This window comes from Octopus sinensis, linkage group LG10, assembly GCF_006345805.1.
Source record: "Octopus sinensis linkage group LG10, ASM634580v1, whole genome shotgun sequence".
NCBI classification, from domain to species: Eukaryota; Metazoa; Mollusca; class Cephalopoda; order Octopoda; family Octopodidae; genus Octopus; species Octopus sinensis.
In genome coordinates, this window is record NC_043006.1 from 34616286 (window position 1) to 34636285 (window position 20000).

At 36.6% G+C, this 20000-nt stretch overlaps 1 protein-coding gene across 2 annotated transcripts in view; it reads right to left on the reverse strand.

The window, feature by feature from the left end:
• The window catches only part of LOC115216322 (nostrin), a 389446-nt gene that overhangs the window by 360071 nt on the left and 9375 nt on the right, over positions 1-20000 (reverse strand). Inside the window, exon 1 of one of the 2 annotated variants that reach the window (XM_036506495.1) lies at positions 9527-9568. The exons of the other annotated variant lie outside the window; for it this stretch is intronic. Coding sequence (XP_036362388.1) covers positions 9527-9553 — 27 coding nt within the window. The 5' untranslated portion in view covers positions 9554-9568. Of the gene's footprint in view, positions 1-9526; positions 9569-20000 lie in introns of those variants that run through there. 2 annotated transcript variants of the gene reach the window in all.

A 20000-nucleotide genomic window follows, 5' to 3' on the forward strand; every position in this document is an offset into this window, starting at 1 on the left:
AATTGTTTTTTTTAAGCCTAGTACATATTCTATCAGTCCCTTTTGCTGAAATGCCAAGTTATGAGGACATAAACAAACCAACACTGCTTGTCAAGCAGTGGTAGGGAATACACACACACACACATGACAGGCTTCTTTCAGTTTCCATCTACCAAATCCACTCACAAAGCTTTGGTTGGCCCAGGGCTACAGTAGAAGACACTTGCCCAAGATGCCCCAGAATGGGACCAAACCCAAGACCACGTGGTTGAGAAGTAAGCTTCTTAACTACATAGCTAGACCTAAAAAACTACATTATTGGCATAAAGACCCCTTTCAGTCATGAATAACCACGGGATTGCACCTAGAAAGCTCCCTTCTGAAGCACAAGTCTGTTTATAAAAATAACTTGTATGAGTCTGTTTGTTATTTCTAACAGGTCAAGCAATAATGCAGAAAGCTCTTCATTGACACAGAAAATTTGGATAAGTTCATTTACTGTGGAGAGACAAACTTTATTAAAAATAAAGAGGCTGAGGCTTACTAACTAAAGATACTAGCCAGTTCTGCAAATTCCTGAAACAATGCCAAAATCTAAATGTTACAGAAACACAGCATCTTTGGAGAACCACCTTAGTATAAAATGCCACTGCAGAGAGACGATGGAAGCAAAAGACTCCAGTTAGAAGCCGATTTCTCAAAATTTTAAACACACTGTTATGTTAGGGGAAGAAGCCCTGAGGACAGAAAATGAAGAAGGACAAATTAAACGTGAAGGGAAAAAGTCTTTCTGCTTTAGCATGTACAAAATCCAAATACAGAAGTTGATGGCAAACAGGTGATATGAGACTTGCCTTGACAAGTATTCACCTCAGAATTGATGAGCTTGTTAATAAAAAAATATAACATTTTTTATCTTTTACTAGTTTCAGTCATTAGACTACAGCTATGGGAAGCGGGACACACACACACCACTTTAAAGAATTTTTAGTCGAATGAATCAACCCCAGTACTTATTTTTTTAAAGGCCTGTTACTTATTCTATCAGTTTATTTTGCTGAACCACTAAGTTATGTGGAACATAAACACACCAAAACCAGTTGTCAAACTGAGGTAGGTGACAAGCATAAACACAGACGCATACACACACACATGTATATGTGTATATATAAATAAAAAAGCCCATTGTGTGAGCGTGTGTGTATGTATGTATGTATGTATGTATATATATATATATATATATATATATATATATATAATATATATATATATATATATTCTTATATGAGAAAAAGGAAATGGAGAAATTAATATATAAACATCAAATTCAATGTTATACTGAATGGAATTTGTTCAAATAAATCGATGTCCATATATGTAAAAAGCACTATCCGATCTTGGTCAATGCCAGCTACTCTGGCCCCTGCACTGATGGCACGTAAAAAGCAGCCACTACACGCTTGGAGTGGTTGGCATTAGGAAGGGCATCCAGCTGTAGAAACACTGCCAGATCAGATCAAATTGGCCGCAGTATGTATTTTAAGTCTAGTACTTATTCTATCGGTCTCTTTTGCAAAACTGCTAAGCTACGGTGATGTAAACAAACCAACAGCTGTTGTCAAGCAGTGGTGGGGGACAAACACACACACCCACTTGCATTTTTTATTATCATCCTTACCCACATTGTTTCCTCCCATCATCTTTTCTGCCTCCAGCCATTGCTCTCTATCTCACCATTCTTAACATCTCTCTTACTGGTTGTCAATCTCAATACCCTCTCACATTGACCATCACACCACATTTACTATAGCCCACCCCCTGCGCATCCTGGGCCACTCCTGAATTTCTTACTGTCGCTTGCAACACGCATCTCTACCTCCATCTTGTCCTCTCTATCCAACCCTTCTCCCACAATCCACTGTATCTTGAGATGTTCCAACATCCCACCACCAATTCAGTCTTCTTCCCAGCTTTCCAATTACTCAGTCTCGCATCTCTATTACAAACCACCTGGGCTTGTTCTTCAAATCACATTCTACCTTCCAACAACTGGTATAGAACCCTCCCCATCCTCTCAAATGCTAAACCCCTCCATTATACAGTTCTATATATAAGAGATGAGGAATTATGTACATTATTTACATTTGACAAATTTGTCAATAGGCATATGGCAGAGTGGTTAAAAGTGCAGGCTACTCACCCCAAGATTCTGAGTTCGATTCCATGCAGTGACATTAATAATAATAATAATAACATCGAAAAATACCTTAGGAATGAAAACCCAGGTTCAAAATTTCCCCAAGACACCTGATGAAGGTTGGAGGGTATATCAGCCGAAATGTGTTAACAACAAACAAGATGAGGACAAATATCCGTCAAATGTAAATAATGTAAATAACCCTCCATTACACTTGCAGAGGTTTTTTTTTCTTCTTGCTGTTCCTTTCTTTTCTTATTTTGCAAGTCATTTGGCAACACTGCTAGTATCGGTGGCACGAAAAATAAAGCACCCGGTACACTCTATAAACAGGTTGGCATTACGAAGGGCATCTGGACGTAGAAACTATGTCAAAGCAGACACTGAGGTTCGACACAGCCTTACAGCTCACCAGACCCTGCCAAACACTCCAATCCTTGCCAGCATGAAACACAGGCATCAATTTGTATATCTTTTACAAGTTTCACTCATTCGACTTCGGCCATGCTGGGGCACCGCCTTGAATTTTTAGTTGAAAGAAAACATACCAGTACTTAAAGTTTTAAAGCCTGGTAATTATTTAATCGAAATTTTTTGCCGAACCTCTAAGTTACAGGGATTCCATCTACCAAATTCACTGACAAGGCATTAGTCAGTTCGGAGCTATAGAAGACACTTGTCCAAGGTGCCATGCAGTGAGACAGAACTCAAAACCACATAGTTAAAGAGAGCGAACTTTGTAACCACGTAGCCATGTCTGCGCCAATATTGTACAGTTAACATTCTAAACTTGAGTGACACCATGATGAAAGAAGAATTAAATTTGTTTTGTTTATTATAAACCTCCAATTTATTAGCGGGGTTGAAGAGTGTTGTTCACAGCCCTGAAGTTATAAAACTGACTTAAAACAGAGAGGGAGAGGAGTGAAACAATAGAGAGAACTGGAAGCAAAATGAAAAAGAAAATGGTACTGGAGGAAGTGTTTATTTTCATAGAAAGTAGCTTTAAAATAATGGCAACATGTTGAGAGTGAGAGAGAGAGAGAGTACAAGGGAAAGTATTGAAAGGAAGGACAAAGGAAAGTGCAGAAAAAATTATACAAACACATATTCAAGATCGAGAACTGGTTACTCCTTTCCACATACAATGCCAATACTAAATAAGCAAATATAAATATATAAACACACACAAATGTGTGCGTGTATGCATGTATTGGTACCTATGTACGTGTACATATTTTTACATAGACACACACGTCCGTGTGTGTGTGGATGGGGTGTTAATGCATGTATGTAAGTATATATTATAAAAATGTCGCAGTGACTAGCGATTCGGCAAAAGCAACCGATAAAATAAGTACCAAACTTAAAATAAGTACAGGAGTTGATTTGTTCAATTAAGCTTACTAGCCTGTGCTCCAGTATGGCTGCGGTCCAACGTTTGAAAGAAGGAGGATAGATAGATAAATCCACGTAAATATATCTAGACCAGTGGTTACCAACCTTTTTACTATCAAGGACCCCTTTTATTTTAATGAGTTTCCACACGCTTATCCTTGTGTAGATATAAAATTTGAATTTAGCTCACAGTCCCCCCCCCCCGCACTACCTTTGCGGACCGCGAACCATAGGTTGAGAACCACTGATCTAGATGCTCTAAATTTCTCAAAACATTAGAAGCACAAACTCTGAAAAACGATTTAATAATCTGTTTCCTTGATTTCTTTATACAGAAATATCAATGAAATATCTTTCTTCTAGGATTTACTATAGAAAGAGAGAGAGAGAGAAGAATGAAAGCAAAGAGAAAAACGAAAACAGAGAGCAGATGACCCTTCGTTCAACAGCAGACGATCCTTCCTTGAACAGCAGGCGCGTTTAAGATTACATAAAATAAATATGAATGAATCAGAACAGGAAACATTTTGGGTTTTTTTTTTTTTCTAATTTTTCTTTCTTGTTTTACTGCCGGTACCGCTCCTATTTCCAGACGGAAAAGAATTTCAAGTGACAAATTCCTTCTTCTCACCAAATGTTTAACCAAACGTCATTTTTTTCTTTAAAATAAAGCGTTGGGCGACCGCCATCTTTTCTGCTTTCCTATTCCGAAAAAAACTCCAGAATAAATGTTGGAATTATCATTATTATTAGTTTATTATATTTCATTTAGTCCTGTATTTATCTTCATTCTCCTCAGCCAAAAACGCACTCTATTTCCGCTCGAAACAATGAAAAATATATATGTAATGGTTTAACATCGTTTCAATTTATTTTTGTATAATTTCCTACTAACTTTAAAAAAACATTTTACACAAGCCAAAAGATTAGTTTCATCGTGTATGTATGTGTGTATATATATATATATATATATATATATATATATATATATATATATATATATATATATATATACTTACTTTACATACACACACATGCCATACACGAAACTTTTGGTCATTGAATTACTTCCCCGATTAAAAATTAAAGATACATATATATTCGTGTATTGAGTTCTATTCTGTTTGGTTCACTATATAGGGGAAGGTCGTTTTTGACTTTGAGAAGAAATATATTTTTATTTACGTTCACAAGCTTACAAAAACTATATCAGCGAAGCAAACGACCTTCTCTAAATGCATTAAAAACATTGTAACAAAATCTGAACACTATTTCAGAAAATTATCATCGCTCTGTTTGAGAATATAAAAGACGAATTTAGATGGGGCAAAATGAGTCAGCCACGATAAGGTAAATTTGCCGCTTCAATTCTCCAGAATTACATTTGAAAACACAGTCATGTACATCAATATCCATTCTTAGACATCAGAAAGATCAGAAGTGCATAAGTTTAAGATATCTAGGTCAAATGATAGCGGGGGAAGAAAATGGCGCATATGAAATTAACGAAACTGGACTAGATAAAAAAAAAAACTCAACATAAAATATTCTCTATAGCTTCTTCACGATCTGCTAGAGTGTCTCTCTTCATGATATATTTACACACCATGCAGTTAAAGAGAAGAAATTACTGAAATTAGTCATTACTCATTTACCCCATTTTAAGCACATTGTTTGACACTTGAAAATGATCAAATCAGACATTGGAGTGGGTAAAAACTGACTTGGAATCCAACAGAGAAGAAATATCGATTGTTAAACACCAAAAATTATCCAGATATTAGCAACCTCAAGTTGAAAAATTCCTTGGAAAAAAAAATTAAAGGCTCCAATCACCTGACTATGTCCCAAACCCTAACCCTGAGTCCCTTAACTATGCTGATCAATTTTTACTCCTAGAGATTATGCAAAATTTACAATGTAATCATTTCAAACAGGTAGGGAGAAAATATCAAGAAACCAGAATTTACTTAATTTACCTAGGTTGCTAATTTTGTCCCCATGTCCTATACATAACTGGGGCGAAAGAAAAGAATACGCACACCCGGTGTTTAGGGTTAGGGTTTTTGTTACGCCCAAAACGAGTGGTGTGTGTATTCTTTACCTCCGCCCGTAATTGGTGTGTTTATTGAATTTTTACAAGAGAGGTGACAGTGACTTCGAAGTTTTGGCCAATTAGCAAGCGAGTTTAAGATTACATACTATTAAACACTGAATAAATTAGTACAGCAAATATAATTTCCCCTATTTACGACGAAGGGTATCAAGCCGAAACTTCGAAGTCACTATCACCGTCTCGAGCTGGTAGAATTGTTACTACACCAGACAAAATGTTTAGCGGCATTTCGTGCTCTGAGTTCAAATTCCGCAGAGGCTGGCTTTGCCTTTCATCATTTCGAAGCCGATAAAATAAGTACAAGTTGAGTACTAGGGTCGATGTAATCGACTTAAATCCTCTCCCGAACTTGCTGGCCTTGTGCCGGCCGATAACAGAAAAGGGTAAATTTTGAGACCTTCACTAAGAAAAAAAACCCAACTCGGATTTTTTGCGTGGAATCAAGTACCCTGACCTCCTAACATACTGCAAACTCCTTATTTTTGTTCGGAGGAAAGGGAAATCGTACGAATGTACTTCCCAAGGATGGGGGAATTTCCGAGGGTTCCACCTCGTGGTACTTGTCTATTGTCGTGGTCCCGGTTTCGCACACGCGAATTCGCGCGCGCCAGACGTAGGTACTCGATACTCGAGATCCTACGAGGTGACTTGCGCATGCGCAGTGCAGAATTCGCGCATGCGCGTTAACCCCCCCCCCTAAAAAAAAAAAAAGGTGTTGGATTTCACTAAAAATATATATGTGTGTGTGTGTGTGTGTGTGTATATAACATTTTCAATTTTACACAAAAAAATTACATAGTCGCTTTCCTCGCGGATTTACAGATAAATGAATTAATTACTATTTTACAGAATAAAATTAATGAATTAATTATATAAATTAAATAATTCTTGAAAATTAATTAATATTAATAATATTTTTTGAACAAAGTAAATAATTTATAAAACTTGGTTAATAATTTTTTTTACACAAACGCGAACGTATATAATTTGTGAAACTTTTTTTTTTCACAGACGTATATAATTTGGTAAACTTAATGAATTAATTTCTTCTCATCATCATCATCGTTTAACGTCCGTTCTCCATGCCAGCATGGGTTGGACGGTTCGACCGGGGATCTGGGAAGCCAGAAGGCTGCACCAGACTCCAGTCTTATCTGGCAATGTTTCTACAGCTGGATGCCCTTCCTAACGCCAACCACTCCGAGAGTGTAGTGGGTGCTTTTTACATGCCACCCGCACAGGTGCCAGGCGAGGCTGGCAACGGCCACGGTCGGATTGGTGCCAGTCGAGGCGGCTCTGGCATCGGCCACGATTCGGATAGTGCTTTTTACGTACCACCAGTCCAGGGGTCCTGGCATTTGCCGGGTGTCACACTTGCCCCAACATGTCTTCGCAAGCAAAGGGGGTTGGCATGGGTGCCTGTCGTGGGATGAGGTTCGATATCAACTTCGCTTGCCTCAATAGGTCTTTGTGTATAAATGTATAAATTTTTCGCACTAAATTCTTTCCGTAGAATTTATCAAAAAACGCGCAAAATTATTCCGTAGAATTTATCAAATTAAAAAACGCAAAATTAATATATTTTTTGAAATTGCAAATTATTTAGAATATAAAACAAATGAAGTTAAATTTTAAAAATAAATGTCATATACTTATACTCTGTAAGGTGCTGTGTTCACACTTCAATTTACTATTTTCTAGAAATGTTGCTTTTCTAATTGAAACAATTTTTCTCAATCTCCATTTAAAAGTCCATCATGTCTCTTGAGACATATCAAAATGAACAACTTTGAATTACGCGGCGGCGGTGGTGGTGTGAGGTTTTAATTTTTTTTTCTGATCTCTCTTTGCCCCCCTAGATGGAGGTGTGGTGGGGAGACAGATGAAAGATGTTTCATTCTCTGCTATATATGTATATATATATATATATTTCTTAAACCTACACGATATAGTCTATAAATTTGGGATGTTTTTGAAAGATAATATATTTTGTCATCAGAATATATATACTTTCTCACACTACAATTAAGATATATTTATTTTAAATCGTTCATCTTTTCCCGCGACAACAAAAATTGGGCGCGAAAATTTTTCTAAATATTAGCGGAATGAACAACTGAGATAAAGAGGGGGCAAAGAGAGATCAGAAAAAAAAAATTAGAACCTCACACCACACCGCCGCCGCGTAATTCAAAGTTGTTCATTTTGATATGTCTCAAGAGACATGATGGACTTTTAAATGGAGATTGAGAAAAATTGTTTCAATTAGAAAAGCAACATTTCTAGAAAATAGTAAATTGAAGTGTGAACACAGCACCTTACAGAGTATAAGTATATGACATTTATTTTTAAAATTTAACTTCATTTGTTTTATATTCTAAATAATTTGCAATTTCAAAAAATATATTAATTTTGCGTTTTTTAATTTGATAAATTCTACGGAATAATTTTGCGCGTTTTTTGATAAATTCTACGGAAAGAATTTAGTGCGAAAATTTTATACATTTATACACAAAGACCTGTTGAGGCAAGCGAAGTTGATATCGAACCTCATCCCACGACAGGCACCCATGCCAACCCCCTTTGCTTGCGAAGACATGTTGGGGCAAGTGTGACACCCGGCAAATGCCAGGACCCCTGGACTGGTGGTACGTAAAAAGCACTATCCGAATCGTGGCCGATGCCAGAGCCGCCTCGACTGGCACCAATCCGACCGTGGCCGTTGCCAGCCTCGCCTGGCACCTGTGCGGGTGGCATGTAAAAAGCACCCACTACACTCTCGGAGTGGTTGGCGTTAGGAAGGGCATCCAGCTGTAGAAACATTGCCAGATAAGACTGGAGTCTGGTGCAGCCTTCTGACTTCCCAGATCCCCGGTCGAACCGTCCAACCCATGCTGGCATGGAGAACGGACGTTAAACGATGATGATGATGAGAAGAAATTAATTCATTAAGTTTACCAAATTATATACGTCTGTAAAAAAAAAAAAGTTTCACAAATTATATACGTTCGCGTTTGTGTAAAAAAAATTATTACCAAGTTTTATAAATTATTTACTTTGTTCAAAAAATATTATTAATATTAATTAATTTTCAAGAATTATTTAATTTATATAATTAATTCATTAATTTTATTCTGTAAAATAGTAATTAATTCATTTATCTGTAAATCCGCGAGGAAAACGACTATGTAATTTTTTTGTGTAAAATTGAAAATGTTATATATACACACACACACACACATATATATTTTTAGTGAAATCCAACACCTTTTTTTTTTTTTAGGGGGGGGGGGTTAACGCGCATGCGCGAATTCTGCACTGCGCATGCGCAAGTCACCTCGTAGGATCTCGAGTATCGAGTACCTACGTCTGGCGCGCGCGCGCGAATTCGCGTGTGCGAAACCGGGACCACGACAATAGACAAGTACCCCGTAATTCATTCAACAATAAAGAAAACAAAAAAAAAAATTCCAATGATTCCGGGATAGGCGCGGGAGTCCGGTTCTTCATCCATTTTCCGACCCAAAATAAGGAGTTTGCAACATATTAGGTCAGGGTACTTGATTCCACCCAAAAAATCAGAGGTTTTCCTTAGTAAAAATATCAAAATTTACCCAGAAAAATTGACATAAAACCAGTGACATATCTGAATGTATATGTGTTTGTGTGTATGTCTACTTACATTCATATACGTAAATTCGAATTAAGTACAAAGTACCATAGAACAAGTTGCCTATGGTTAAAATGTGTGACACAGATTCAATTTTCTCGTTGAAGACATTACTTTCCACTCATTGACGTTGTTATTGAGGAAAGTCACGGATGTTATAACTTACCAGTTCCGTTTCTTTTAATGGAAACATTATCACGTATGACGAAGCAAAACAACACGGCCAACATTAATGGGTCTCTATCAATTTACATCCTTCCTCTAGCTATCCCTCTCTCTCTATACCCCCCTCTGACACTGCACATTTGTCTCATTCTACCTCTCTGTCTTTCTCTTCCCCCTCACACTCCGGTTTTATCTTATCCTATCTCACCACTTTCACATTCACTCTTCGCCTTCCTTCAACCTACCTCTTTCTTTGACTCTATCTCTCTGATGTCCCTATCTTTCCTTTCACCCTATCGCCTCTTTTTACCTTTCTCTCTATTCATCCATCCTGTCACCCTTATCTTTATAACTCACCTATCACTCATTTTGGCGCCCATATCGTTCATTCGAAAGAGGGCCGTGAAAAATTACTTGGCATTTGTTGAGTTGAAAGATGAGACAGATGACATCAAACAACCGACTCATTTCTGAATTTTGGTCTTTTATTAAAAGCATTTTAAACTTTCGTTTTTGCTACTTGATACAATCCAGGTGGATTAGAGTAACGGTTATAGTTTCATATTGATGAGTCATCGAGACACAATTCGTAACGAATCATGAAATGAAATACAAAAAATAAATACACAAACTTAATTTATTCTTTTATTGGCCACAAGGGCTAATATATATTATACATAAAAGACAATACAAGACAATACAAAATGTTTTCCCATTCGTGCAAACAACAGAGAATGGAAATAATAATAAATAGAAGTCAGATTACAAATGTACTCCAATATTTAACTTTATTCTGAGTTTAAATACTCTCAAGGGCTAATAGAAAAAGTGAAATAAATGTGCAGGGAAAAATGCAAAAGTATTAAATATTATATATTTGTACAAAATAATTTGAGATACACAACATGCTCCGTGAACTAACAAGCTTACTCGTCGTGCTTGATACGGCAGTTATATCTCCCTCGCAGTACATTCTTCCATCTTTAAAAAAGAAGAATACATTGGATAAGTAGTCGTGGCTTGGAAAGAAAAGGTAAAAAAAGAAAAACGATGATATTATTCTTTTCTACTCTAGGCACAAGGCACGAAATTTTGGGGGGAGGGGACCAGTCGATTACACCGACCCCACTACGCAACTGATACTTAATTCATCGACCCCGAAAGGATGAAAAGCAAAGTCAACCTCGGCGGAATTTGAACTCAGAACATAAAGACAGGCGAAATACCTATTTCTCTACTACCCACAAGGGGCTAAACACAGAGAGGACAAACAAGGACAGACAAACGGATTAAGTCGATTATATCGACCCCAGTGCGTAACTGGTAATTACTTAATCAACCCCGAAAGGATGAAAAGCAAAGTCGACCTCGGCGGAATTTGAACTCACAACGTAACGGCAGACGGAATACCGCTAAGCATTTCGCCTGGCGTGCTAACGTTTCTGCTAGCTCGCCGCCATAAAAACGATGAGATTATCTAAGCTGGAATGTCTGATCTTAGGTTTGCTCAATCCGAGCTGACCTAGATCCTCTTCGATTTTCCAGCATATAAATAGGTGAATTTCAACCGCGAGTTCACAAAGAAAGAACTTTCTTCAAAATCTATATCAAGCAGAATTTAGTGAAACGTCTTTCAAACAAATTCCCTCGTCGCTTTCATCGTTCGGATCCGCATTGTATTCATTGATACATACACTCAATGTTTTGAGTGAGTACTTCATTGCAAAATCAACAAAATGCTGAAACCTGTCACATTATCAAGAATATTTTGATGAATCATGAACTGCCATACTTAATTAACCAACCCACCCAATAACCCACTCACTATCAAGGGCTGTTGACATCTTGCATGCGCAGTCATGAGATAACCCAGAATTCAGTAGATATTGTTGTCTATACTGCTTGTTCTCTTAACGGCACCATTTTCTTTCTACATGTCCTTCATTACTAATTGGTGACCCCTTCTTTACCGGTGCCCAAACTTTGATCTTTTCTTCTTCAGCTGAGCGAACAGAATATTTCCCCTGGTTCTCCGTCCCAACTGTTATATAATCATCACAACAAACATGAACAATCAACGTCGCCCATTGTCTCCCTTGATAAAAGGACTTTCACTTTGTTTCCCGCCAAAACAATTAACTTGTACAACAACGGCAGTCGAATAAAGTATCTTGTATCGTTAACACGTTGTTTCAGTCTCTCTCATTTTCTTAATCTTTCATACTAAGTACTCACTACTTCCTTTAATACTCAATACATTATATATATATAACAACAACATGGTGTCAGAATACTAAAAGAACCCAAAATACAGAAACCAAAGGAAAAAAGAAGTTGAAATCATACTTCAAAGACGAAATGGAAAATTTACCGCATCCAAAAGACCTAGACTTTAATCATGAAAATCTAGCCGCAGCATGGAAAAAGTGGAAAAAAGAATTCAATCTCTTTTTGATAGCAACAGAAAGTGACATGAAGCCAGACAAAGTAAAAACTTCAATGTTTTTAACTTGCATCGGTTCCAAAGGCCGAGATATCCATTCCACACTGGATTTCGATTCACCCGACGAAGAAATGAACCTTCAGACAGTAATCGAAAAATTCGATGCATATTGTGAACCCAGGAAAAACATAACTTTCCTAAGACACAAATTCTTCACATGTGGACAAGCGGAACATCAAAAATTCGATGAGTACGTAGTAGAGTTGCGCCAAAAGGCACAACAGTGCGAATTCGGCAACCTCACAGACAGTCTCACCAAAGATATTCTGATATGTGGAATCAGAGACATGAGATTAAGAGAAAGATTATTGAGAGAACCAAATTTAGACCTACAAAAAACAATTCAAGCAGGTCAGAGTGCAGAGCAAACACGACTCCAATCAAGGATGCTAAATGCCACATCCGAAACAAGAGATAACGAAATCTCGAGGGTATATAGTCAACACGACAGAAAAGGCGCCAAAACTCAAATAACCCGCCATATGCAATCCAGACATCAAAACGAACAAGGCGGAAGTGACAGAAAGCCCGCGAAATTTCAAGCGCCAAGTCAACACTACGTCACTAACTGTCACTATTGTGGTTATAATCACAAAAGAAATAAATGCCCAGCATTTCACAAGACATGTGAAAAATGCGAGAAACAAGGACACTATGCAAAAATGTGCAAATCAAGAAAATTTGTACATAAAGTAGAGATACATACCGACGATGAATCAGATGACGATACACATGCACTCGAAATGATCACTGCAAATAATTCCCGCGTGCACAAAATCGAAAAGTTCAAGACTCCAAAAGACATTTGGACGGTCGAACTAAAAGTGAACAACTCGAATGTAACATTCAAAATAGATACAGGAGCAGACGTAACCGTACTGCCATTCAGAGAATATAGAAATATAATTCCAAAACCACAACTGCAAAAAACTTCAACTCGATTATCAGCTTATAATAACACAGCTATAAAAGTGCTAGGAAAATGCACAGCAGTCATTAAATACAAAGAATTATCAAAGCAAATAAAATTCATTGTTGCAAAAACAAACTCGCACGCAGTTATAGATGCAAAGACAGCTAAAGATCTGAACCTGATTCAGAGAATTTCAAAAATAAATTCGTCGAACACAAACGACATATTAGAAAAATATGAAGACTGTTTCGGAGAAATCGGCACTTTGTCAATAACACATCATATCACAGTGGATCCACAAATAACTCCTGTAATTCATCCACCAAGATCGGTTCCTTTTTCTATAAAAGAAAAACTCAACAAAGAATTAAAAAGAATGACAGAATTAGATATCATAAAACCTGTTAGTGAACCTACAGACTGGGTAAATTCCCTAGTCATCGTTGAAAAAGCCAACGGAAAACTCCGACTCTGTTTAGACCCCAAGAATCTAAACAAAGCCATAAAAAGGCAACATTTCAAACTCCCTACAGCGGAGGACATTTTTGCACAAATGCATAACCCTAAATATTTTTCAAAACTTGATGCATCTAATGGATACTGGCAAATTCCAGTTGACGAAGAAAGCTCCCATCTTTTAACGTTCAACACACCTTTTGGAAGGTATCGCTTCACACGACTACCCTTTGGAATTCACAGCGCCAGTGAAGTTTTCCAAAAAGAAATTTCAAAAATAATAGAGGGCATAGAAGGAGCAAGAAATTCACAGGATGACATCATAATCTGGTCCAACACTTTAGAAGAACACACAAATAGACTACAACAAGTTTTCGATCGAATCCGAAAGCACGGATTAAAGTTAAATAAATCAAAGTGTATCTTCTATGAATCACAAATCAAGTACCTTGGGCATATATTAACCAGCGAAGGGATAAAACAAGATCCAACCAAGGTACAAGCAATCATTCACATGCCACTGCCAACAAGTAAAAAAGAATTACAAAGATTCCTAGGTATGACAAATTACCTATGTAAATTTTTATCTAATTACTTACTCCGAAGTCACAGCACCATTGCGCCAGCTTCTACAGTGACACGTTATGGTCATTCGACAAACCACAAATCGAAGCAATAAAAAAGCTAAAAGAAATGATTACCAGAAAACCAGTGCTACAATTTTATGATCCAGATCTACCAATAAAAATAACTACAGATGCTAGTAAGCATGGGCTCGGAGCGATACTTGAGCAGAAACACAACGAAAGATGGCTACCTGTTTCGTTTGCATCTCGTGCAACAACTCAAGCGGAACAAAACTACTGTCCGATAGAGAGCGAAGCTCTCAGTATAGTTTTCGCATGCAAGAAATTTCATCAGTTTATATACGGAACTCATTTCAGAATCGAAAATGACCATAAACCGTTGAAGCAAATATTTAAAAAATCGATCACTAAATGCCCCCCCAGAATCCAAAGATTTCTACTAACATTACAAAGATATGATTTTGACCTAAACCACATACCTGGTAAAGAATCAATTGTTGCAGATACCCTATCACGTGCATACCTTGAGCAAAATACTCCAGAAGTATCAGACGAAGATATGAAATCGCACATTCATGCAGTAATAAAAAATTACCCCATAACCGACACTAAATTAAACGAGTATAAAGAAGCCACTGCAGACCCGTCTCTACAGACACTCGTCACATATACAAGAACAGAATGGCCCCCAAAAGACAAAATACCAATAAACATCAAACCATTCGTATCCGTTCGTGATGAAATATCAATCGTCAATGGTCTCGTTCTAAAAGGTTCAAGAATAATTGTACCTAAGTCATTACGTAGAGAAGCTCTACAGGAAATACATACCGGACACATGGGTATCGAAAAATGCATAGAGAGAGCGAAGGAATGTATATACTGGCCCGGCATTAACGCTCAAATCAAAGACATGATTAACACATGCTCATACTGCATTGACTACAAAAATCAACAAGCAGCCGAACCACTAATAAATCATGAAATACTACTACACCATGGGCCAAAGTGGGTACAGACGTATTTTACCTGTCTGGAAATTCGTATGTCACAATTATTGACTATACAACAAGATTTTTTGATCTACACGAAATAAATGATTGCCAGTCAAAAACCGTAATCAAAAAATTAAAAGAAACTTTTGCTAAATTCGGAATTCCGCAAACAGTTGTAAGTGACAACGGTCCAGAATTCAATTCGGCTGAATTCAAAAAATTTGCAAAAAATTGGCATTTTCATCACACGAAGACAAGCCCGCATTATCATCAAGCGAATGGCATGGTTGAGAGAAATATACAGACAAAAAAAGACGCTAAAAAAGGCATTCAAAAGTGACGAAGAACCTCAGTTAGCGCTCGCGCATTACGCACGACTCTAATTACAAAATGGTGCACCATCCCCTGCAAATCAAATAATGAATAGAACATTGCGAACAAATCTCCCAAACATACTACACGACAAAATTGGTATCAGGCCTCACGAAAAGAAGAAATCAAACATTACAACAGAACTCCCAGAGTTAAAACCACACGACACGGTTAGAATTAAGTTTAACAACAATTGGTTTAGAAGGGGCAAAATAATTAAAAAACTAGAGCAACCTCGTTCATACTTAGTAATAACAGAGGAAGGTAATACAGTCAAACGAAATAGACAACATATTCTTAAAACAAACGAACACGTTCGCATAACAGAAGAAATAGATTATGAAAATATATTTCTAAAGTCAACAAACACGCATGAAAAAACAAAAACAGCACAACTACAGAATTCAACACTACAAAATAATAAAACCACAAAAAGTGGACGACGAATAATTATTCCCTGTAGATACAGATGATATAAAAAAAATTTAAAAAAAAAAAAAAAAAGGAAGAGTTAGATTATAATCATCACAACAAACATGAACAATCAACGTCGCCCATTGTCTCCCTTGATAAAAGGACTTTCACTTTGTTTCCCGCCAAAACAATTAACTTGTACAACAACGGCAGTCGAATAAAGTATCTTGTATCGTTAACACGTTGTTTCAGTCTCTCTCATTTTCTTAATCTTTCATACTAAGTACTCACTACTTCCTTTAATACTCAATACATTATATATATATAACAACAACACCAACCAGATGATAGCACAGAACCCTTCGTTACAGCCATAGCTCAAACATATTTCATAGTTGCCTGTTAGTTTTCGTCATAGCCACCTCTCAGTCTTTTCTGCTACGCAGAGCAAATGCTTCATCTAATTGATTAGGCTTGACTTCCCGTGCCATTTTTCTTCACGATCTAAGCTTATCTCGTTGTCGATCACCATATCTTCGCGAACTGCCACGGTCAGTTGTTATGTAATAGCCAAGAAAGTTAAGCTGGTGGTCGACTCTGGTTTTGTAGTCTCCATTTTTTCTTATCAGTAGTCAATTTTTATTTATCTACAAGAAACACACTTCAATTGTATTCTCATTTTTCATCAAATGACGGCGCACATCTCAAGATCAGCGTAGATACGAGTTAACCAGGAATTCTTTCATGTGGAAATATCAAAATTTCCTTTAAGTCACACACACATAATCTACTGCCTTAATAAAAAGAAAAGCACGCGACATAATGTAGTTCATCACAGACTGTCTGGATGAAAACTGGAATGCAGGTTGAGTGATGAAGTTGCGACACAGAAAATGTTAACTATTCTTAATTATTCGACCGACTTTCTAAGTGACCTGATTATGAACAACATCAGTATGTATAAAAAGGCATTATCCAACGTACTCCTGAATTTTAATAAAGCTAGTAGAGTGTAATTTGAGAGATTTAGCTGCTTTTTCTTGTAGTAAAGTCATTGGGGCGCACACACAGGCTTTAAGAAACTCGGACCTCATTTTCCAGCCCCACAGACAACAATCAAAATTTACACCACAATCCAGCCATTTTGTTGAGATTCAATTGCCAATCACTAATTTATTATGTACATATTATTTTAACATTTCAATTCACTTCATTAATGTTTGAAGTTATTTGCATGTTTCGTAGGTGGTTCCTAAATGAGTACCTTCCATCATTTCTCCTAATTCTGTTCCTTGCAATAATGTATTGCAAAAGCAATACATTATTTTTTTTTTTTATTAAATAAAATTCATTTTAGTTGATTTTCTGTCAATGAAAAGAAAGGTGTAAAAGACAGTGGAAGACCCATTCCGACATTAAATTCGACGAAAGTACAACAAAGAGAACGGGAGAAAATTTAACTCCAAACTTTATGAAACTTGACCTGGCTGTGGTAAGAAATTTGCTTCCCAAACACATGGTTCCGGGTTCTGTTCCACTGAGTGGCCCCTTGGCAAGTGTCTTCTACATTAGCCCCGTGAGTGTATTTGGTAGGCAGAAACTGTAAGAAGCCTATTATATAAAACAAGTAAATGAAAAGATAAAAGACAGAAGTATTTCTAATAATATATTGTATAACTGGCCTTGTATGCTACCTTGAAACCAAATTCTATACAGAATTCTGAGACTAAAGAATATAATGAACTTGTAGCGAGGCTTATATTCCAAACTACGTTAGCTTTAACGAGAAATAAATAGGGCACAGCATATTAGGCGACTTGTCCTGGATTTTAATCATTAGTATTTCAGGTACAATCGTGTAATCAATGGAAGTTTCCATTAGTTTTCCGCTAAAATTTGATGATAGGTACAGAAGCGCGAAACAATTCGTGTAGAGGTTGAAAATCGGGGGCACAGGATTCTTGGTCGCTGCTCGACCACAGGTTACAAATAATCACTTGTTTACGATGTACCCAGCATTCTCACATTTCCAAGCACTGATACAGGAATTCTTAATTTTCACCTCACGCCCCACACGAATTATAGTCACTAAATATTGTCACGACATATTGTAATCGTTCGCCATAAAAGTTCAGTGACTCCATTAGAAGCATATCTCAGTTTAGGTGGTTGGTTCTCAAACAATTTGGAAATGCTGTAGTTAAAATAACATTTTGCAAAAAAAAAATCCCTTTTTGTAGACAATAAAGACATTTTTTGAAAATAGAAATATCTTGAACGAGTTAATTAAAATAATACCCTTTTTATTATTTTGATTTAATTTTTTTTTTTTTTGCGAATACAGTTGGGTTTTCGGGGTCAAGATGAAAGTGATAAGCGAATAAAAAACATGGGGGGAAATAATTTTCATTCCAAAACACCAAGTTGTCCCCTCCTAACCCAAACAACACCCTGTTTTTAAATACACATAATGTGTGTTTAAAATCTGGTTGGGATAATATGTAGAATAAATTTAATAACATATGATCAGTAAATAACGAAAATATAACAGTGAAACTATTTTCAGTTCGCTGATCCATATTGATGAATACACGAAGGTAAATCCAGATATATATATATATATATATATATATATATATATATATCCATATATATATATATATATATATAAACATATATTAAAAATAACCGCTGCCCCGCATCGCTGGAGACGTCTTTTTGCTGTCTGCACAGGATCGTTGATTGCCGACCTGTGTTGCCACATCAATTCCTGATAAGCGTTACATGGTTCATAATTAAGCGTACTATGTCATCCCGCATCCGCGATGAATAAGACTTAAACGAGGATGCATGATTGTTTTATGTCTCCCTGTTAGATAAATTCACCACCGGTGACTGACCTAACTCTTAGAGAGATTTTTTATTCCAACACGTAACTAATTTTAAATGTGGACAGTGAGTTTCTTAAGAATGTTTGTATGCTGCCAAACATTATTAAAAATAGTTAACCAATACCTGAACAAGAAACAGCTACTACAGTGTAAACAGTACGAAGATAATGCGAATACTTCGAAAGGCGTGGTAAACAGTAGCAAGAAAATGCGATTATGTGGGCGACGCTAAGAAAATACTAGCAGAAATCAATGTAACGAAATACAATAAAACTACGAACATCTTAAAATGTTCTCAAGTAAAGAACAATGTTTCAAATATGTATATAAGTAATCATGTCTTTTTCTTTATCCTCAAGTATAAACTAAATAATTGTATAAAATACTCAACAAGGATAGTATTGTTTGACCCGATACAGTAATGATTCCACCAGATTCGCCTTTAAGAGATACAAGCAGGATTCCTTGCTTCGTTGTATTTACATAAACCTAGTGGAGTCACGATACTGGATCATACAATACTACCCTTGTTAAATATATTATATAATTATGTATCTTTTACTTAAAGAAACATGAAAGATTTCTATCTAAAATATAATTATTTGTTTCTTTAGAAAGTTTAATGGCGTTCTTGTCTGTAGTTAGTTTTTTTTTCTGGTTTCTGTATTGTCTGAGCATTGAAATAAGGATTGCTATTGTGTGGGTGTATACAAAACTGGTTCCACATTCTTAGTATTTTCTGTATCCTATGAAGGTGTGTAGTTAAGAACCGGCTCACGTGGTTTAAATCATTTGCCAAATGCTTAAAGTAAACAAGAAGAATCTGCTGTACATTGGTTCATTCATTGTTCATTCATATATGAATGGTAAGGGCTTTCGTTGCCGGTTGCTTACCCTGAATATTTACTCATCACGTGTACGTAGTGCGCGTGAGTATGTCTGCCTATGTAGATATATGTTAAAGATTGATGCACTACCGTAAATCCTCGAGTACAGTTCGCCCTTGAGTATAATACGCAGGGGATTTTTAGGGGGCTGTATCTCTGAAAAACCTAAACCTTGTGTATAATACGCACCCCTTCTCTAACTTGAGTGGAGGAGGTCTATACAACGTCCTTGGTTTGTAAAACTGTATACGGTAACGCCCTTTATATTATTACAACCAATGAATAATTTTCGTCAAAATATCATATAATTTGTCGACTTGGAACTAATTGCAAAGCTTCATGATAAACAACACTTTTTTCTCTTTCCATTCAGGGGTCAGTATAATTTTTGTTTCTGTATAACCTCTCTCTCTCTCTCTCTCTCTCTCTTTCTGTTGATTGTTTTCAACCATCACCA